At 36.2% G+C, this 22,604-nt stretch overlaps 1 protein-coding gene across 9 annotated transcripts in view; it reads left to right on the top strand.

Moving 5' to 3' along the window:
• TBL1XR1 (TBL1X/Y related 1) overlaps positions 1-22,394 on the top strand; it is a 180,876-nt gene extending 158,482 nt beyond the window's left edge. For all 9 annotated transcript variants that reach the window (XM_086318985.1, XM_086318943.1, XM_086318998.1 and 6 more), the window contains 6 exons: positions 7,300-7,421; positions 7,568-7,642; positions 13,130-13,257; positions 13,803-13,968; positions 16,556-16,657; positions 17,532-22,394. In XM_086318985.1, the coding sequence (XP_086175111.1) occupies positions 7,300-7,421; positions 7,568-7,642; positions 13,130-13,257; positions 13,803-13,968; positions 16,556-16,657; positions 17,532-17,558 (620 nt within the window). In that variant the 3' untranslated portion in view covers positions 17,559-22,394. The remainder of the gene's footprint in view (positions 1-7,299; positions 7,422-7,567; positions 7,643-13,129; positions 13,258-13,802; positions 13,969-16,555; positions 16,658-17,531) is intronic.
• The last annotated feature ends 210 nt before the right edge of the window (positions 22,395-22,604 follow it).

Below are 22,604 nucleotides of genomic sequence, written 5' to 3'. Positions count from 1 at the left end.
AGAGTTGGTGATGGACAGGGAGGCCTGGCGTGCTGCGATTCATGGGGTTGCAAAGACCGAACTGAACTAACTGAACAACCCAAAGAGGTAGATGATGTAGAAGTCATTTTACAGATAAAAAGCCATTTTACCTGTGATATTCTTTCCTGCCATGCTTTTTTTATTTTTTAAATGGCTTTATTGAGGGAGATGTGTGTATGTCCAGTTCCTCCGTATCCGTGCCAGCACTTGGTATATGATTAGTCTTTTTAATTGTGTCCACTCTAATGAGTGTGTAGTGATATCTCACTGTGGTTTTATTTGTAGTTCCTAATGATTAATGATGTTGAGCATCTTGTCATGTGTTAATTTATCATCTGTAGATCTTCTTTGGTGACGTATCTTTTTCTTTTGCTTGATATAGAAGTTGAGGTCACGGATTTGAAACCTTTCTACTTTTCTAGTGGGGATCTGACATTCAGTGCTATAAATTTACCTCTAACTACTACTTGGAGAAGTCAGTGGCACCCCACTCCAGTACTCTTTGATTGGAAAATCCCATGGACGGAGGAGCCTGGTAGGCTGCAGTCCATGGGGTCGCTAAGAGTCAGACATGACTGAGTGACTTCACTTTCACTTTTCACTTTCATGCATTGGAGAAGGAAGTAGCAACCCACTCCAGTGTTCTTGCCTGGAGAATCCTGGGGACGGGGGAGCCCGGTGGGCTGCCATCTATGGGGTCGCACAGAGTCGGACACGACTGAAGCAACTTAGCAGCACTACTTAGTGACATCTCACAGTTTTTCAGATATTGTAATTTCATCCAGTTCAGAATACTTTTTGAAGTAATTTTGATTCAGTGTATTAATTTATGAATAATTGGAAAACTTTTCAAGGTCTTTGTAGCATTGCTTTCTAATTTTTAATAAAAAATATTCATTTTATTTTTGATTGCACTAGGTTGGTTGCTGTGTGCAGGCTTTTTCTGGTTGTGGAGATCGGGGGGTACTCGTTACGGGGCATGGGCTGCTTGTCGCGGAGTGTGGGCTGTGTGGTGTGTGGGCTTCAGTGTTTGAGGCTTGCAGGCCCCAGAGCACAGGCTTTTAGTAGTTGTGGCGCATGAGCTTTTTGCCCTGCAGTATGTGGGCTCTTTCATGGGCCAGGAATCGGAGGAACCCAGTGTCCCCTACATTGTAAGGTGGATTCTTAACCACTGGACCACCAGCGAAGCCCACTTTCTAATATAATTCTATTGTTCCTACAAATGTCATGAGGGTCAAGTTGTTTCATAAGGTTGTTCAAATCTTTTATAGCCCTAAATGATCGTTCTGTCTACTTATACCACCTGTTACTGAGAGAAGGGTATTGAAATCATCAATAATAATTGGAAAACACAGTTTCTAATTTCTTCTGTCAATTTTTGCTTTATGTATTTTGAAACAGTGCTAATAAGGACATTAACATTTAGGAATGTTGCATCCTCATGTTGATCCATTTATCATTTTGTTAATGAGCCTCTTTTTTTTTTTTTTTTTTTTTTTCATTTTGTTTTTTGTGCTCTGCAATCTACTTAATCTGATGTTAATGTAGCCCTTCAAGTTTCTTTTGGTTAGTGTTGGCATGGTATATATTCCTCCATACTTTTACATTTGAAGTGTAATTTATGTAGGCATCATTTATTGCTTGTTTACTGAATATCAACCGCTGCCTTTTAATGGCAATATTTAGGCTCTTTACATTTAATGTAACTATTGATATGATTGCATTTAAATTAATCATATTTCTATTTATCTCTTCTTCTTTTCCTGTTTTCCACTTTCATTTGGATCATATGAATATTTTTATGACTACATTTTTCCTCCTTTGGTGGGCTATTAACTATAAATCTTTTATTATAGTGGTTGCATCAGGATTTATAGTACACATTTTTAACTTAGCACTATATACTTTCAAGTGATATTTTAAAGAGATTAAATAATAATAATTTTTACTCATAGTTACCATTTCCAACTGTTCATTTCTTTGTGTAGATGCATACACATCTAATTCATCTAGTATCATTTATTTTCTGCCCAAACTGCTTTAACATTCCTTATAGTGCAAATGTAATGCTGATGAATTCATTCTATATATATGAACAAGTCTGTATTTCACCTTCATTATTGAAAGATTTTGTTGTTGTTGAGTATAGAGTTCTGGGGTTGACAGGATTTTTTTCTTTCTGTACTTTAAAAAAATATTGCCGTGTTCTCTTATTTACAGTATTTTCACTTTGAACTTGTTCCAGTTTTCATCCTTAACGCTTGTAGTAATTTGTCTTGTTTTATCTGGCTGCTTTAAGGTTTTTCTGCTTATAAATGATTTGGTGCAGTTTGAATATGTTGTGCCTTAGTTCAGTTTTCTTTGTTTCTTGACCTTGAAGCTTCTTGGATGTCTTCATGCATAGTTTCCTTCAAATGAAAATTTTTTTTTGACCATTATTTTTAAGAAATATTCTACTTCCTCCCCACATTTTTTTTCACTTGAAGTTTTGAATGTGTTTATTAGTCTGCTTGATTTCCCATAATACTCTTCATTTTTTTATCCAGTATTTTTTTCAGGTGTGCTCATTCGTGTCCAACTCTCTGTGACCCCATGGACTCTATCACCCACCAGGCTTCGAAAGGGCAAGAATACTGGAATGGGTTGCCCTTTTGAACCCACATCTCTTGCGTCTCCTGCATCCGCAGGCAGATTCTTTACCACTAGCACCACCTGAGAAGTGGGATAATTTCTATGCTGTTTTTCAAGTTTTCAACTTCTTTTCTTCTAAGTATTTGTGAACTTTGTTCTGGCACATTGTTAAATTACCTGGAAACGGTCTGAGCCTTTGGGTCACGCTTATGAAACTTGTTAAATGGCAGGGAAACAGTGCTCAGTGTAGAGCTAATTATTTCCTGGTACTGAGGCAAGAACCTAGATATACTCAAACCAGTGTTCCCTGAATCAAAAGGTTTTCTAGCCTGCTGTGCATTTCCAGTCTTGAGTATCAGGCATTGTTTCTTCTAATCCTTTTCAGTGGTTCTTTCCCAAGGCTCAGCTAGTACTTACGCTGATTAGAATAGCTAACTTATGTGAGTTGGGCCCGCTGCAGGTCTTTAGAATTCTGTCTGCATAGCTCTCTCCTTTCTTGTGCTGTGAATTCTAGGTGCCTGTGGCTCTCTAGATTCTGAGCTTTATCTCTTCCCCTCAGGAATTTCATTAATCTCTTCCTTAGGGAAATTCCTCTTCCATGGGCCAAGATCTGGACATTTTTCTAAATCATATATGATCAGTTAAAGGCACATTGTTGGTTGATTTCTTTCTCTCAAGAACCACTGTCCTTTGTTGTCTCATACCCAGAGTTTTCCCTGGTGGCTCAGATGGTAAAAAAAAAATCCTTTGCAATGCAGGAGACCCAGGTTTGATCCTTGGGTCAGGAAGATGCCCTGGAGAAGGGAATGGTAACCCACTCCAGTCTTCTTGTCTGGAGAATTCCATAGATGGAGGAGCCTGGCAGGCTGTGGTCCGTGGGGTCTCAAATAGTCGGACACAACTGAGCAACTAACACTAGCACTAACCCAGAGTCTTGAACTGTCATTTCATACATTTTGTAAGTGTTTGGCTATTTTGGGCAGGAGGTAAATTTGTTTCCTGTTACCCCATCTTGACCAAGAATGGAAGTCTACCATGCTTTTAAAATTACCATATTCTAATTCCTATACTGTATTTTCATTCATATACTCTTACGTAAAGCATAAGTCATGATTATAGATGAATTAACCGTTTCATATTCATTAGGATAGCTGTAAAAAATAACAGTGTTCATAATGATGTGGAGAAATTAGAATCCTTATACTTTGTTAGTAGGTATGTAAAATGGTACATTTGTGGAAAAGAGTATGACAGTTCCTCAAAAAGCTAATCATAGAATTACCATATGACCCAGCAGTTCTCCTCCTAGGTAATTGAATTGAAGGCAGGAACTTGAATGAATTCATAGCAGTATTTATAGCATTGTTCACAGTAGCCAAAGGGTGAGAACAACACACTGTCCATGAGCAGATGAGTGGATGAACTGAATGGGGTCTCTATATACATGGATTATTATTGAGCCATAAAAAAAATGAATTTCTGGTACATGCTGCAACACCAGAGAACTTGTATACCTTATGCTAAGTGAAGTAAATCAGACATAACTTTAAAAGTAAAGATTCAAGAGTACAGAGGCTGGGAGCAGGGCACAATGGAGAGTTATTGTTTAATGGTTACAGAATTTCTGTTTGGGTGATGCAGAACTTTTGAAAATAGTGGTGATTGTACAATATTGTGAATGTAATTGATACAGCTGAATTGTACACTTAATTAAATGACAAATTTCATGTTATGTATGACCACAGTATTTTAAAACTAATGTAATATGCTAAAAGCCATTGAATTGCACACTTTAAATGGATGAAATGTATGATACATGAATTATATCTTAGTGAAGCTGTTTTTTTAAAAAGGCAAATGAATATTAAATGCCTTTTCCCCTTCCCTCATAGGTTTATTTATTACCTTTCTGGATTATGAAAGATGCATGGGTTAACAAAAAATAAATCAGAATTGGAGGACACAGAGATTGAATCTTAGTTCCAGGACTTTTTTTTTTTTCGCTGCACCTTGCAACTTGCAGGATCCTTGTTCCTCAACCAAGGATCAGACTCATGGCCCCTGCTGTGGAAGAGCAGAGTGCTAACCGCTGGGCCACCAGGGGATTCCAGCTCCAGGAATTTAGAAGATTGTGTACCCTCGGCCAATTAACTTTTCTTAGCCTTTTTCATCATATGAAAAATGAAACCAATAATAGTAAATATACCTCTCACATATTACCTACATAAAAATATATTTTATGTTAGAGATGTATTTCTGTCCTGAAGGACTTATATTACCTAGAGTCATTTTTAAATTTTAGGAATAAAATACAAAGTAAGGAGGTATGGGTTCTTAGATCATACCAACCTATAATCATTGTATCTTATGAGCCAAGCATATCACAGAACATTAATCATACAACTCATGTCTTAGCGTTCTTCGGCTTCCTTCAGTTGTCTTTACCCAGTTATACAGTTGGTTTTTGTTTTGGTTTGAACCTAATGGTGTATTTGTTTAAATACTGTTTCTGATTTTCTCAGCCACCTATCTAATGTTTTCAGATGATGCTCTGTCAAATTGATACCCTGGTGGAGCACAACAGATACTTGGCCTTCTTCATAGCGTTTTATTATATAACGTTTAATTGTCCTTTAAATTATTTACATTTTTGTCACACACACACACAATTTTTTTTTTTGGTGGGGGGGTTGGCACTGGGTCTTCGTTGCTACACGCAGGCATTCTCTAGTTGCAGCGAATAGGGGCCACTCTTGGTTGTGGTGTGTGAGCTTCTCATTGCCGTGGCTTCTCTCTTTGCAGAGCACAGGCTCAGTAGTTGTAGTACGTGGGCCTGGTGGCTCCGCAGCCTGTGAAATTTGCCCAAACCAGGGATCAAACCTGTGTCCCCTGCATTGGCAGGCAAACCCTTATCTACTGTGCTACCAGGGAAGTCCTTTCCCACACTTCTTAACACTATAATAAATTATCATATAAGCATTTTGTTAAAATTATTTTTCAAAATTGTATCTTAATTATATTTAATGTCAAAATGAAGGTGTAGTTACTGATTCGAAAGCAGAAAGACAAAATCTAAACCAGGTAATTCAAGAAAGGGAACATAATATAAGGAAACTCTAGCAGAAGTCTTACAAGAGTGAAGAATAGAGAAGTAGGAGGTAACTCAGTTTAACAACCGCAGTAAACCTAAGACTGTAGAGAAAATGATAGGATCCAACTACCCAGTGGGAATGGTATCTTTAGCGAGTAGGCTGCCTGGCGAGCATAGGCACCGTGGAGCAATCAGGGTCACTGCCAAAGACCCAGTCTTAAAGAGAGAGGACCACAGAGTTGCCTGTCTACTGTCTTTCTCCTGACCTTGGACTTCTGACAGTTTCTTCCACTGAATGAGCCCATCTGGGGTACTGCAGGCGTGGGGACCTGGAATATGTGATGTCCTGGTGGCAGAGAAGGGCAGGGCAGAGCGAGGTGAGGAGTGGGCTGAAGATAAGCTCACAGAGGAACGGTTGTCTACATTGCTCCAAGAGGTCGCGGTGCACATGAACACCAGCATACCAGACATAGTGCCGATCAAAGTGGGCCAGTGTTTTTACTCACTGACTTAGTTGGATTCTCCCGGAAGCAGGATGGGAAAGAGGAAAGGAGCCAAGGAAGGGAACAGTTTCTAGTGACAAAGGTCTAGGGTCAACCTAATTCATGCAGGGCTCTGAAGTGTTTGTTATATATCAGGATTTTCCTTGTCTTGCCAGGCGTGCTTCATTTTTGATTCTCACCTTTCCCCCAACCACCTACTGCCTGCTCTAAATGCAGTGTTTTTGGTGTGCTTCTATTTCTTAACCCAGTTACTTGCTATCATTACCTTAATCTGCATTGCTAATTATAGAGAAGCTTTGCACTTTGCAACAGGGGAAAATGAGAAAGGAAAGAATCTTTAATCATATCCGAGCTAAAGTATTAAATGCCAGCCAGCTTTTGGACCTCTGAGGTTTTAAATTCAGTGATGTAGGATTTAAGGTATATTTGACAAGAATCACTTAGAAGAAAAATGTATTTGCCAATCATGTAATACTCCCATTTATCAGTTAAGTAGATAGTAGAAATGGTACTTACTCAGTCTAACATTGTCTCACTTGTAATTTACAAAGTACTTTCCATACACATTATCTAACTTGATGTTCACAATATCCTTGAGTACTAAGCGTAAAGGTTTTTATCCACATTTTTCAGAAGAGAAAAATAGCCTGAGAGCTGACTTGCTTATAAGGGCCCATTAGTTAGGGAATAGCAAAACAAGGCTTTGTATCCATTGAACACTCACAGAATTTTAGAAACAAAAGGAAATGTAGCATCACATTTAATTTTAAGAGTCCAGTGCTAGTAATTTACAGAGCAAGCTCTCAGGAACCCTCATCTCCTGGTTACCAGGCCAGTGTACTTTCTGTTAGGCTGTGTCTCACAGAGAGACAACCAAACTGAAATGTATTAATATTTGTGATAATTAAGTACCATAATCTTAGAAATTCTATTAATATAAAAAGAATAAAGCAAATCATTTAAGTTCTTAATGTCCAGCAGCGTTTTAAAACTAAAGCACCTAGATTTCAATGCCATGTGGAATGAATGCAAACCTGGCTTTTTCCTTTGCAGCACCAGCATTGGATGTCGACTGGCAGAGCAACAACACTTTTGCTTCTTGCAGTACAGATATGTGCATTCATGTCTGTAAATTAGGACAAGACAGACCTATTAAAACATTCCAGGGACACACGGTGAGAAACTTCTTTTTTCTCCCTCCTTTAAAGCAATTATGATGAATAAGTAATGTTTCAGAGTGGTTTTGAAGTATGTATGTTTAATACCCAAAGAACAACCAAGTCTATGAAGTGAAAATGTGAATGTTTACTATTATTTTTAGAATGAAGTAAACGCTATCAAATGGGACCCAACTGGCAATCTCCTGGCATCCTGTTCTGATGACATGACCTTGAAGGTAATTCAATAGGAGGGAGGAAGGGGGCTGAGGAGTTACACAGTGTGGCTGCTCTGGCCGTTTTAAGATTGCTCAGAATGTGTCTCTTGTAGTTGGGAATTAATGATACTAAGATGTGTGCTATTATAAATTGTCTTTGCTAGTAACGAGTCATATATTGGTACAATGAAAGGTTATTTGCTCATGTAAAGATCTGACTCATAGGTAGTGAATGAAGATCTTTGTAGGATTCATGGATTTGACTAATATTCTGAGCAATGTATTAATTGGATTTTTGCTGTGGTGTGAATATATATCACCCTTGCTGGGAAACTGATGTGTAGTGGATATATAGCTTAATCGGTGAGTGAGCATAGTTGACATTTCAGAATTCACGTCTCATTATGAGTTTACATTTTTCTTGTTGTATAACTAAAAGCAAAAACTAACACCTAGCCCCTGTGTATATCACATACCAGAATTAAAGGGGGGAAAAGCTTTCTGAGATAAAGAAAAATATAATTTTCAAAATTAATGAAGCTTGAGCTCTATACTTCATCATTAACTCTACTAAAAATAATTTACCTTTGACTTTCCAATGCCACTGACTACAAACATGATAACCTTTATAGATAGGATAATCATGAAGGAAAACTGCTTTTCCTCTTCCGAGGAACAGATTAAATGTAACCTTGGTAACCTGGTGAGTTTTTTTTTTTCCTTAAATACCAGCTGTGTTTTTAGTTAGGTTTTCTCAAGTCTGGACTCCCTTGTAAGCGTTGCTGATAAAAATGCTTTTCTTCACACTTTTATTTGTGAGATTACTTTGCAAGTGTGTGTGTGTGCATGCATGAGCACACACGTGCTCACTCAGTCGTGTGTGAGGACTATAGCCCACCAGGCTCCTCCATGGAATTTTCCAGGCAAGAATACTGGAGTGAGTTACCATTTCCTGCTCCAGGGATTGAACCTGCATCTCTGTGTCTCCTGCATGAGCAGGCAGATTCTTTACCACTGTGCCACCTGGCACCCTTGCATGCACATACCTTATGCTTATAAAATGAATAAAGAACAAAGAACTTCTTTGGGAGCAGAGTGTGGCACATACAAGGAAATGAAAGAAGGCCGGTAGCTACTCTCAGCTACTGATTTGCAGTTCAAGAGATAACGTTTGAATTAGAACATGTTCGAGGTTTTTGTTGTTGTTATTCTAAGAATAATAAAAGGTCAGAATTTTAAAGCAGAAGCTATAAGGATGAATAATGTCTAGTGAAGCCGTACTTTGAGAAGAAGGAACAGCAGATGAGTGAGAAGATTATGTTTAGCTTGGATAGTGCCTTTGAGTCATGCAAGTGGACGTGCCAGGCTGGTCTGATGCTCTGAGAAGAACTCAAAGTTTGATGTAATCATTTGGGAATTCTCAATAGACGGGTGGTCATTCAAAGCCATGGGCGTGGACAAAATTGTGTAGGTAGAAAGTATCAAATAAAAGAAGAAGAAAGCTTTAAAAGTCTTAAACTCTGTAACATTTACCTGTTTAAGAAGAATCAGGTTCCAAAAGAAAACCTAGCAAGAATGACTTCAGTGGAAACAGTATGTATGTGTAGAGAAGAGTATTTCAAGGGAAGTGTTGAAGAGAATGGTCAGTAGTATCAGTGCTATCGAAAGCTGGCATGAAATACGTTTTGGAAACTTATCTTTTGCATTTATTTACGTGGAGTTATGTATACCTAGGGGAGAAGGCATTGGCACCCCACTCCAGTACTGTTGCCTGGAAACTCCCATGGATGGAGGAGCCTGGTGGGCCGCAGTCCATGGGATCGCTAAGAGTCGGACACGACTGAGCGACTTCACTTTCACTTTTCACTTTCATGCATTGGAGAAGGAAATGGCAACCCACTGCAGTGTTCTTGCCTGGAGAATCCCAGGGACGGGGGAGCCTGGTGGGCTGCTGTCTATGGGGTCGCACAGAGTCGGACACGACTGAAGCGACTAAGCAGCAGCAGCAGCAGGATTTCCTTATATGTGCAGTCTGAATATGCTCCACTGTGTGTATGCGCATCTTCTTCTTTCTCCATTCATCCATTGTCGGACACTTAGGCTGTTTCCATATTTTGGCTTTTCTGGAGAATGCTGCAGTGAACATGGGAGTACAGATACCACCTCGAGAGCCTGGTTTCATTTTATGTGTTTTATATATGTAACCAGATGTGGAATTGCTGGTTTATATAGGGGTAGTTGCTAAAATTTGAGGGAGAACCTCGTGGCTGCACCATTTTGTATTCATTTATCAGCAGTTTATAAGGGTTCCAAGTTCTCTATATTCTTGACAAAATTTTTAAAATTTATGAAGCCATCTAACAGTTGTGAAGTGATATCTCATTGTAGTTTTGATTTGCATTTCCCTGATTATCCGTGATATTGAGCATCTCTTCATATAACCTGTTGGCCATTTGTATGTCAACTTGGAAGGAATGTCAAGTCCTTTGTCCATTTTTATTTTTATTTTATTTTTTTAAATTTTATTTTATTTTTAAACTTTACATAATTGTATTAGTTTTGCCAATTATCAAAATGAATCCGCCACAGGTATACATGTGTTCCCCATCCTGAACCCTCCTCCCTCCTCCCTCCCCACACCATCCCTCTGGGTCAACCCTGTGCACTAGTCCCAAGCATCCAGTATCATGCATTGAACCTGGACTGGCATTTCGTTTCATACATGATATTTTACATGTTTCAATGCCATTCTCCCAAATCTTCCCACCCTCTCCCTCTCCCACAGAGTCCATAAGACTGTTCTATACATCAGTGTCTCTTTTGCTGTCTCGTCCACTGGGTTATTGTTACCATCTTTCTAAATTCCATATATATGTGTTAGTATACTGTACTGGTGTTTTTCCTTCTGGCTTACTTCACTCTGTATAATAGGCTCCAGTTTCATCCGCCTCAATAGAACTGATTCAAATGTTTTCTTTTGAATGGCTGAGTAATACTCCATTGTGTATATGTACCACAGCTTTCTTATCCATTCGTCTGCTGATGGACATCTAGGTTGCTTCCATGTCCTGGCTATTATAAACAGTGCTGCAATGAACATTGGGGTACACGTGTCTCTTTCCCTTCTGGTTTCCTCAGTGTGTATGCCCAGCAGTGGGATTGCTGGATCATAAGGCAGTTCTATTTCCAATTTTTTAAGGAATCCCCACACTGTTCTCCATAGTGGCTGTACTAGTTTGCATTCCCACCAACAGTGTAAGAGGGTTCCCTTTCCTCCACACCCTCTCCAGCATTTATTGCTTGTAGACTTTTGGATCGCAGCCATTCTGACTGGTGTGAAATGGTACCTCATAGTGGTTTTGATTTGCATTTCTCTGATAATGAGTGATGTTGAGCATCTTTTCATGTGTTTGTTAGCCCTCTGTATGTCTTCTTTGGAGAAATGTCTGTTTAGTTCTTTGGCCCATTTTTTGATTGGGTCATTTATTTTTCTGGAGTTGAGCTGTAGGAGTTGCTTGTGTATTTTTGAGATTAGTTGTTTGTCAGTTGCTTCATTTGCTATTATTTTCTCCCATTCTGAAGGCTGCCTTTTCACCTTGCTAATAGTTTCCTTTGTTGTGCAGAAGCTTTTAAGGTTAATTAGGTCCCATTTGTTTATTTTTGCTTTTATTTCCAATATTCTGGGAGGTGGGTCATAGAGGATCCTGCTGTGATGTATGTCAGAGAGTGTTTTGCCTGTGTTCTCCTCTAGGAGTTTTATAGTTTCTGGTCTTATGTTTAGATCTTTAATCCATTTTGAATTTATTTTTGTGTATGGTGTTAGAAAGTGTTCTAGTTTCATTCTTTTTTTTTTAATTTTGTTTTTTTATAATTTTATTTTATTTTTAAGCTTTACATAATTGTATTAGTTTTGCCAAATATCAAAATGAATCCATCACAGGTATACATGTGCTCCCCATCCTGAACCTTCCTCCCTCCTCCCTCCCCATACCATCCCTCTGGGTCATCCCCGTGCACTAGCCCCAAGCATCCAGTATCGTGCATTGAACCTGGACTGGTTTCTCGTTTCATACATGATATTTTACATGTTTCAGTGCCATTCTCCCAAATCTTCCCACCCTCTCCCTCTCCCATAGAGTCCATAAGATTGTTCCATACATCAGTGTCTCTTTTGCTGTCTCGTACACAGGGTTATTGTTATCATCTTTCTAAATTCCATATATATGTGTTAGTATACTGTATTGGAGTTTTTCCTTCTGGCTTACTTCACTCTGTATAATAGGCTCCAGTTTCATCCACCTCATTAGAACTGATTCAAATGAATTCTTTTGAATGGCTGAGTAATACTCCATTGTGTATATGTACCACAGCTTTCTTATCCATTCATCTGCTGATGGACATCTAGGTTGCTTCCATGTCCTGGCTATTATAAACAGTGCTGCGATGAACATTGGGGTACACGTGTCTCTTTCCCTTCTGGTTTCCTCAGTGTGTATGCCCAGCAGTGGGATTGCTGGATCATAAGGCAGTTCTATTTCCAGTTTTTTAAGGAATCTCCACACTGTTCTCCATAGTGGCTGTACTAGTTTGCATTCCCACCAACAGTGTAAGAGGGTTCCCTTTCCTCCACACTCTCTCCAGCATTTATTATTTGTAGACTTTTGGATCGCAGCCATTCTGACTGGTGTGAAATGGTACCTCATAGTGGTTTTGATTTGCATTTCTCTGATAATGAGTGATGTTGAGCATCTTTTCATGTGTTTGTTAGCCATCTGTTAGTTTCATTCTTTTACAAGTGGTTGCCTTTGTCCATTTTTAAATTAGTATTTTGCTGTTGAGTTGTAGGATTTCCTTACATATTTTGAAAGTTAACTCCTTATTGGATATACGGGTTGTGGTATTTTCTCACATTCCATAGGTTGTTGCCTTTTTACTTTATTGATTGTTTTCTTTGCTGTGCAGAAACTTTTTAATTGTATATAGTCCCTCTTGCCTTTTTTTTTTTTTTTGGCCTTTATTGCCTATCCTTTCGTGTCAACATGAATCATAGTGTATTACCTGTATGTTCCTTATCTACTTTCCCTTGCCCATTGCCATATAGTTCCTGATTCTGAATTCCAAGAGGAACTTATAATGTATATCCTTATTTTTAAAGGATGGCATAAAAACTAATGGCCTTAAATATTGTAGCATCATTACCCAAGGAAATTACTCAATGTTGATATTTGTACCATCTGAAGTTTTCAAAAATAATCTTAGAACTATAATTTATTGAATCCTGAAGCCTCACAATACTAATTATTTAGAATGGACTTGAAGCTAATTTGTCATTTTTTAAAATCAAATATTAAATGTATTCTACTACATTTTAATTTCTTTGCATATATTCTCTTGATCTCTATAATTATTGTTATGGCTATGCCACGTATTTTGGACTGGCAAGATCATGTTATAAACGTATCCTTTATATGGAAAGCTAATTTACACACACTTTTCTTTTTTATTTAGATATGGAGTATGAAACAAGACAACTGTGTCCATGATTTGCAAGCACATAATAAAGAAATTTATACTATCAAATGGAGTCCAACAGGGCCAGGGACAAGCAATCCAAATGCCAATCTTATGTTAGCAAGGTAACATTTCTGATTTGCTTTTCCTTTATGAGTCTTTTACAAAAAAAATTTCTTACATTATGGCGGAAAATTCAGTAAAATGGGAATGTATCCCGCAAGGAGTATTTTAGACATTTTATTATTTCAGCTCATAATGGATTTTGTCTCTGGAGATATCAAATATTTACTGATAATATCAAATATTGATTAAAACCCGAGTAACTGAGGCATAACGCAATAAAGTTTTTTCAGTATCAAAATAAATAATAAGTATATATTCAATGTAGTGTTTTGCGAATCAATATAAAGGAGTTATTTAAAGAAAAGAGAAATATAGTAAATTAGCTCATATATGTTTTCCAATGTAACAGACGTGGAGATGTCCTTAATGAAAGCTACCTCTTCTCCTTTTAGCTTTGTTTCCAGAGCACTTTTTTCCTAACAGCACAGTCTACTTCTCATAAGGAATTTGTGGCTAGCTATAAGGAAAGATGGTCATTGTAGTTTGGGGGTGGGGCTGGGAATTTCATTACTTATAAAATCTTTTTTTTTCCCTCCTTTGTCAGTGCATCCTTTGATTCTACTGTTAGATTATGGGATGTAGACCGAGGAATTTGCATCCATACTTTGACAAAACACCAAGAGCCTGTGTACAGTGTAGCTTTCAGTCCTGATGGCAGGTATCTGGCGAGTGGTTCTTTTGACAAGTGTGTGCACATCTGGAACACACAGGTATGTCTGGGTTATTTGAAGAGTCATGTATCTTTATATGAGTAAGAAGTGCTTGTCTAAACAAATTTTTTTTTTCCAATTTTGATTGTCTTTCCTTTTGTGTTATTTATTCAGTTCTTAGTTTTTAAATGAGTATTTTTTGGTGGTGTTTTTTATAGCTTAGTAAAGATCAAAACCATCTAAAGTGAGATTTTCATAATATAGACCAAAATTTAGAAATAAATTTAAATTCTTTGTTTTATTTTTTCAACAGTTTTGCAGACATAAAGTATGAGAATTTAAGATGCATTTATTTAGATAAATGATGTTATTTCTTTATTTTCTAAAAGAATTATCTTTGAAGAAGGTATATATGAGCAGTTAAAAAAATGTACTAAAGGACAGGATTTTATGATTCAATACAGAATTGATCAGAGAGAAACTTAAAACTGTATACTACATTTCTAGGGACAGTGCTACAGACATCTTTTCTTAAAAATGGAGAAAACAGTTTTGTTGCTTTCATTCTTTTTCATCTTTTCAGTGTTTTAGTTTTTACATGCCATATACCGTTTTCTTCAATAAGTTCCATGACTCTACCTGGCCCTGCATTATCGGTTTAATTTTAATGAGTGTTACTTTGTAAGTCTGCCTATTAAGGCTCTTTTTTCCCCCTTAGTAGAGCTTTATAGTTTCTTCATAACGATCTTCTTTTATTAAAAATTTATTCTGAGGTGCCTTACAGATTTTATTGTTACTATGTATAGCATCTTTCAAAACATGTATTCCTTTTACTTACTGATGGTTACTCATGTTTGGAACATTATAAATTTTGGCATGTTGATCTTGACTTCATCAACCCTGCTGAGCTCTCTAATCTTAATTATTTCCCGGCTTGGCAGGATCTTAGTTTCCTGACCAGGGATCAAACCTGTTGCCCCTTGAAGTGGAAGGAAGTACTGAGTCCTAACCATTGAACTACCAGAAAAGTCCCAGTCTTTCTGTTTTGATTGAATAGCAGAGACTTAATAGATAGTCTGCCTGTTGTATTATTCTCTGTCACTCATTTACTCTATTTTGAGTAAATTAATTTAAAATTTGGGTAGAGAACTGTAGAATTCTAAGGGAAGATGCTGTTAGACTTTTAAAGATATTTGAACAGCTATCCATACTGTTTTGTTGTTTCACTATTGTGTATCAAAATGTCATTTTTTTTTTCTTTTAAGTTTGAAAATAATAAAATCCATCTTGTGAGATTTCAGTACAGGAAAAAGTCATTATTTTTTGGTCATATACATATGTGATATATATGTGAGTGTGTAGTTTTTTTTTTTTCCTTCCCATTACTTGGTTGATATGTTACCTAATCATTTGACAGATAAATTCTTGCAGTCTGGTCTGATCACAGATTTGAGTAAATGCTAAGAATTCTTTGGCAGTTTTAATGTAGATAGCTCTTGCTTACTGAACATGCTGTTTTGGTTCAGTTATAGCCTAAGTTAAGCTTAGAAATTGGTAAGTACTATTGAAAGAAAGTGTTGGTTCTTTTTTAAACCCCGCAGTTGACTCTCTATAGATTTTACTCTGTACGTGAGCTTATTTTAGATTTTCTTGACGCCACTCCTTTCGCTCCTAATTAATGGTAGATATATTTAAGGCCTACTATACTCATACTTTTTCATTAATCTCTTAAACTGTGAGAAATTTTAGGTAAGAGGGAAAAAACAGTAGAGCTTTCCCAATGTGATCAACTGCATCCATGCATCTGTGGTTTCAGCAGTATTTCCAGACTGACTCTGAACAGGAAAACAAGGAAAAATGGTCTCCCAGCTTAGTGATTAACTTCGGGCTGGCTCTGTCAGACGGTGTTTACAAGATACGTGTCTTGCTGCCAAGTCGTTTTTAGGTGGTTCTGATACTTCTGGTTTGAAGTTTTTAGGTCACCATGAAGCTAAGACATACTTTTCTTGTTTGTCAGGACAGAACACCAGCAGCATGTTTTTCAGTTTCTCATAGCAGAACCTCTTACCTTTGACCTGTTTAATGACTTGTTTCCTAAGAGAATATATTTTTGTACTGAGTTTTAATTATTGAATGGCAGCTGAATGATTTTGATTACCATTACCAAAGGAATAAAGTAATTGAGTAGTATTTATAAATCGGCTAAATCGATGATGAAATTGGTAGTGTTCCTGCTTGTACTTTGTTTTCTTTTAATTTAAAACATCTTTTAGTAATAATGTACATATGCTCTTTTAGCTTCTTTTAATAATTCTTCTAGCTTCGGGGTGCTTCTGGTGTCAAAGAGACCAAAAGGATACCTTAGCTAAAAATGGTTATCAGTACTGAAGAAACTGTGTGTGTGTGTGTGTGTGTGTGTGTGTGTGTGTGTGAGAATGTGTGAATGATCTGTTGAGAGCAGGCTAGTGCTACCATTTTGTGAAAGGATCATCATATTACATTTCTGGTATTTCAAAACTTGTGTTTGAAGTTGAAGCTAAGTCTTGCATTGGATTGCTAGAAATAAAGCCGTATGATATTTTGACCTCAACATTTGAATATACATAATAATTTATCATTTTTAAGATTCTGCTTCTCATTATTTTAGACAGGTGCTCTAGTTCACAGCTATAGGGGAACAGGTGGAATTTTTGAAGTTTGTTGGAATGCAGCAGGAGACAAGGTTGGAGCCAGTGCATCAGATGGTTCAGTAAGTATAATGAAGTTTTCCAAAGGGGTAAATGTGTGTGAGAGAGAGAAAGCATAGTGAATACATGTGGCTTGTCGTGGTAGTGACCACCAAAGTGTTCTTTATAAAATAAATTTTATGATATGGATATTGGTCTTTTTTACTGAAGGCTCTATGCTTTTTATATTCATTTCATTCAAATAATGTAAACATAATTTAGGGTATCTTTGCCAAAGAGTGCCTTCAAGATCAAGAAATGGACTGTAAAACTTCATCAGTGAAATTAAGTATAGCATGATATCTCTATAAGAGAGATTTGAATTTTTAATGCCTATTTTTAACCTTCTCTTCTTGTAGAAGAGTGCTGGTGGCCCAGGGAAGGAGGGAATAGAGGCACTGAGGGGTCTACATTGAGGAATGTAGACCTCAATGTGATACCAAGAGGCTTTCGGGGTGAGGCTGGCAATGTTTTTACAGAAATACTCGTTGTGGCTCCCGAAGTTCTGAAAGCAAAGGGAAGATGGAAAGAGTATAGCCATTAGCTGTTTACTGAAGCAATACCTTAATATAATCTGTAGTAAAATCTTCATTAAAATTGAAGACATATCATAGAAAATGGTCTATTTTGAATGTATTCATTTCTGCCTTTTAATTAACAGAAAGCAAATCTTAAAAATTTTAGCCATGGTTCTCTGTAGTGCGAGCCCATGGTTGTCTGCTCCATCTTCTTTCACGTAGTTTATCTGCTTGTTTATATCCATTGCTGTGATTACTTTTGTTTTATCAGTTTCATGAACTGGGAACTAAGAAGTAGATTCCAAACTGTACTATAAAAAAGTTAAAAATGTACAATGAAATTCTTTACACACTGGTTGATTATTTTAATTTCTTACAGGTTTGTGTATTAGACCTTCGGAAATAGCGCTACTAGTTGGAAGCCATGGACCGACTATGAATGTGTATATAGCCAAAATGACTGTCCCCGACCCAAGTACTGCTATAGTCCCACTTGAACCATGGCCAGTCCACTACAGCCAAATCTAAGAGAAATATATACATACAGTGTATATAAACAAAATTGCACCCTGAAGATGACAGAATTTTGTCACAGCTTGTGAATTCTGTTCACCAAGTGCTGGAATCAAATCTGCTGTGCCCCTAAAATAGCATTTAGAAGTTTTGGATATGAAAAACAGAAGAGAGAAAAAATATGCGTTATAAAAGCAGCCCATACATGTACCAGTTTTTGGATACTAATGACAGCCTTGTTTATCCCCTTTGAATCAGCAGACACCATGGATTATATTCTTTTTTCCCTTCAGTAGTTTAGCAGTTTGTATGTACAGAGAAAACGGACTTACAAAAACTTGCAGCAGTAGTTTGTTCTTGCTTTTAAACTTTTTTTGGTTTAGTTTATGGATGCATGAAGTAAGGGAGTGAATCAGTTTCTTGTTTATATTTTTTTTCACCTTTTAAACAAAAAAATTCTTAAAAATATTTTAATGCATTCTTTTGAAGAGATAGATGTTTGGTACATTTATGGCTCCCAGAGCATATATTCAATTGGTGCATGTCGTAGAAGGGGAAATTGGAAATTAAATGGAACTATATGACTTTGGTCATGTCAATCTGTAAGACACATCAGTAAAAGGGTATTATGCTCTGTTTTTTGTTTTTGCTTTTGCTTTGTTTTTCTGTTGTGGGGTTTTTCTGTTTTGTTTTGTTTTTTTTTGGTGATGTGGCTTAAATGCAATAGTTTCTTTTTTGGGGACATATTTCTGCCAATTAAAGACTAGAAGGGCACAAAAATTTTTTTAATACCATAGAGAAGATGCGTAAAAATATCTTCTGATGTTTTGTAGCCATAACTAAATTATGGTTAAAAATGTGCACTATTGTGAAAAGGAGCAAAGTAGGTTTGGGTTTTTTTTTTGTTGTTTGTTTGTTTCTTTTACTTTGTTTTTTAAGAGATTAAAATGTTTCTGGATAAGGAGTAGCTTCTCCAAAGTGTCCATCATTCTGTGTAGAAGCTTAAATATGTAATGTAACCAAACTCCAGTATTAAAATCTCTCATGTTATTTTTCTTTATACAAAGCAAGATAACGGCATATAACACTGCCATTACATGGCAAAATGTTTGCTACCTTAGTTTAAAAACAATCTTTAAAACAAAAGACTTGCTTCAAGGTGTTCTTAAATAGCAGTGATTCAAAAATTTTTAAAAAGGTATAATTGCACTAACCGCCCGGCTGCTCTGATTCTGCGTTTGTGGTACTTGTGACTACATTTTCTCAAATATAGATAGATTTAAGCTGCTATGTTTTGTTTTTTTAGTAATCACTACTATATCATGTCTTTTACTCTGTTTATAATATCATGTATTTTCTTAAAGGTATAGGTATCAGATCAAACCTCTTGTGCTCATGCAACTAAAAGCTAAAATATACAGAATTTACAAATGATAGCATGGGGCTATGTTTATATGTGTGATTAACAGGGTTTGTCATGATCAATGTAATAATTCAGAAGTGTCAGTTTTGAAGAGAATAGTTGTCAAATTTAATATCGCAAAAATTTTAATTAAGGAATATCATTTATTATCAAGCTTAGCAAATTTATAACACTATTTCTGTCACTAATTATTTGAAGCTTTTACTGCTAAAATTTTAACCTATGTTTTAAGTAGAAACTGATTTAACCCTAGTAATGCAGCTTTGATTTTCAGCATTTGTTGTTTTGCTATTTTTACAAAACAGCATTGATTGAAGCAAGTCTTGGTTTTACTAAGGTAGGATAGCATTTGCTATTGGTAAAGAGAATAAATACACTTAATTTCACAATACATTGTTACATGTACCCCAGTTGTTGTTAGTGGGGTCTAAGATACTGTAATAATATTTTTTAAAATTTACATCCAGAGAGGCAGTCATTCATGATGGTTTTGTGCCAGCTGTTTTTAGGGTTTTGGATCACATTATAGATATTTAGAACTATTACCCTGTGACTTACGTAGGAAACCTAATACGCTGAGTATCTGGCACTTGAAATCCTGCTTTTATTGCTGGAGGTCCACATCTGTGGTTGACCTCTGTTGTTGTTTTAAAAAAAAATAAATAAAAATTTAAAAATCTGTGCAATAATTTTTAAATGTGCTCCCAGGAATAGACACAAATGTTTTGAGTATGTTTAAGCTGCATTTTCCTTTAGTGATGCATTTGTCAATTGCACTGAATTTAAATCTGAAAGTCAGAGGTGGTTATTGATAGTACTTTTTGTATTTTGATATGGACAATTTATTCATTTGCATACAGTTATTGACCTTTTTTCCCCAGCTGATTAAAGATAGTCATGAAGTTCTGCAGTATAGCTGCCAAAATCGACAGCTACATGTTTATGGTGTTGTCATCGTCTCTGTGTTTTTTTGTTTGTGTGTTTGTTTGATCTTTAGGTATTTTACTAAGCATAATAGCCACAGTAGGGCATATAAAAGATTATAAATACAGAGCTTTATTATCCTGAAGTCTTGGGTCTTTTAAGTATAAACTCTCAGAAAGGTATCCATTTTGTAGGCTTGGGTTCTTTGTGAGCATACAGTTATTTCTTTTTTGCTGCTGTTCTCAACATCATCATTGCCTGCTGATGTGCCACGATGCTGCTCCAGTAGACAAAAGTAAGATTGCCTCTAATTTGAGCAGTAACATGATTATAAGAGACCAAGTTTCACAGCCTGTAAAGTTCTATATTTGAAGTTCTTGCTTAATTTTTCCTTCCTTTTTTTTTTTTTTTTTTCTTTTTGCCCCCTCTAAGAACTTATCTGAAGATCTGTTGATTCCAGTAGATTTTCTGTGGTGTTCATTATATGTCATTGTTGTATAGGCTACTGTAAGACACTTATAAGGAAAAATAGAAAGGAAAACTTAAATGAATAGAATACTTATTGATTAAAATACAGTAAAGAAAGAGCAGCTGTCATTCTTGAACATCATAAAGGAATATCTTTTTTCTTCTTCATGTAGGATATCCCATAAATTCTTATCTTTGTTCCATTCCCGGTTTACTGTCATTGATCGGGTACCACCATTAACTTTGACATGACTTTTAGAAGTGATAACTTTTAATTTCCTAATAGGTCTTAGGGTGTACTGAATTCTGTTTTAATTAATTATTCTCTAGGTAAGTATGTTTTAGGATTAAACACCTTTTACAGATACTGAAAGTGCCTCCTTTTGTGGTGTAAAAAACAAATTATGGTGCAAAAAGTAATCATTAGGTTGAATTACATGAAGGTTTTTTGCTTTTTGACATATAGAAATGTCAAGAGAAAGGCCAAAGATTTGTACTTTTTCACTTAACTTATAAAGCACTCCTTTTTTCCTTAAACTTACTTCTGTCAAATTAGATTTAATGAGAGAGTACTATTTTTAAGGAGCTATCTGTTTATGTAGAATGATTTTGTTAAGAGTTATGTAAACTATTACTGAATAGAGGCCTGAAGAGGAGTATGCATTTTTGCTGTTTAAAGGAATCAGAAATGACTGTTCTTATGTCAGCAAAGATGTTAAGTTTTACTAGATAAGCAGAAAAAATAAATCTCAAATGCAGTGCTATTTACTCTTTTCAAAACAGTTTTCATTTTCTTAAGCACACTGTACATTTCTGTAGAACCTGCATTTTTTCTCGCACGCTAAAAACGGTACTTGCGTCTGGTGAATTACTGTTGACAGTTTCCACAGAAACCCTGTTTCAGTGGACCAACATTGTGGCATGGCAGCAAATGCCAGCATTTTGGGGAATAGCAGCAAATCTACAAGAGACCCTGGTTGGTTTTTTTTGTTTGTTTTTTTTTCTTCTGAATCAGCAGGGATGGAAGGGGAGTAGGGAAGTTATGAATTACTCCTTCCGGTAATAGCTCTGACGTGTCACATTCAATATCAATTAAAAAAAAAAAAAACATGAATCTAGTTAAGTGTAGAAGAGAGAGCGAAAAAAGAGGAAGTGTTCACTTTTTTAATACACTGATTTAGAAATTTGATGTCTTATATCAGTAGTTCTGAAGTATTAATAGCATTCTTTATTTCTGCCTTTATGTTGACAGTGTTGAAGCAGGGTGAATAACTCGGGCATATGTATTTTTTTTTAAATTTTCTCGTAATCTGTTTCATGATGTTTTCTTTGGAGTTTATGGATAAGTTCAAGAAAACATTCTGCATGTTGTATCTAGTCTAATGTACTTATCCATCTCATCAAAAACACGCAGACTGCATTTCGTAGCTCTGTAATCCCTAAATACAGAAGTAATTTTCTTCTTTCCTGACTTCGACATTGTAGCTATAATGTTCTAATTTTTGATTTCTACAAATCCTTTGGGTCTAATTCTGTGAGCCTACTTATAGCACTGGATTAAAATGTCTGCATCATTTCTTTAGTTATCCAGTTAACTTTAAAACTGTTGTAAAAGTGTAAACCAGCCCATGACAGTCTTTTGTACATGTTCAAGAACTTTGTTGTTCAGTTTTCATGACTGTTGTGTAAGGAAGACTGATACAGATACTCTATGCTGTCCTGGACCATGTTAATTACACTTGCGATGTATTTTGGTTCCACATCACAATGATTTGTCCCCAATGACCCTTTTATCCTTTCTAGGCACATTTTTTGTTGTTGTTGTTGCAGTTTCCCTTTGCATTGTATTGCTTTGACAACTGTAATTTGAATCAGATCTGAAAGAGGTCCAGAATAAAATATATTTTGATATTATGTTGGCTGTGTACATATATAAAACCTTTGATACCTATGTAGTTTGTATGGACTATTTCCTAGTCAAGTAAAGGGAAAGGGATGCTCTTGTTTACAATTTCTTGTTTACATTTTATTGCAATTACTCCTCTGATGTTCTTTTGTAGAATAAAGTTTTTTTGCTCTGAGTTAGCCTTCATAACATAGAACATCATGTTGCTTCTCCCATGC

Source organism: Bos grunniens, chromosome 1 (assembly GCF_055505025.1).
Source record: "Bos grunniens cultivar Pamir isolate PY7600 chromosome 1, Bosgru_T2T1.0, whole genome shotgun sequence".
Taxonomy (NCBI): domain Eukaryota; kingdom Metazoa; phylum Chordata; class Mammalia; order Artiodactyla; family Bovidae; genus Bos; species Bos grunniens.
This window is presented reverse-complemented; position numbering and strand designations above follow the sequence as displayed.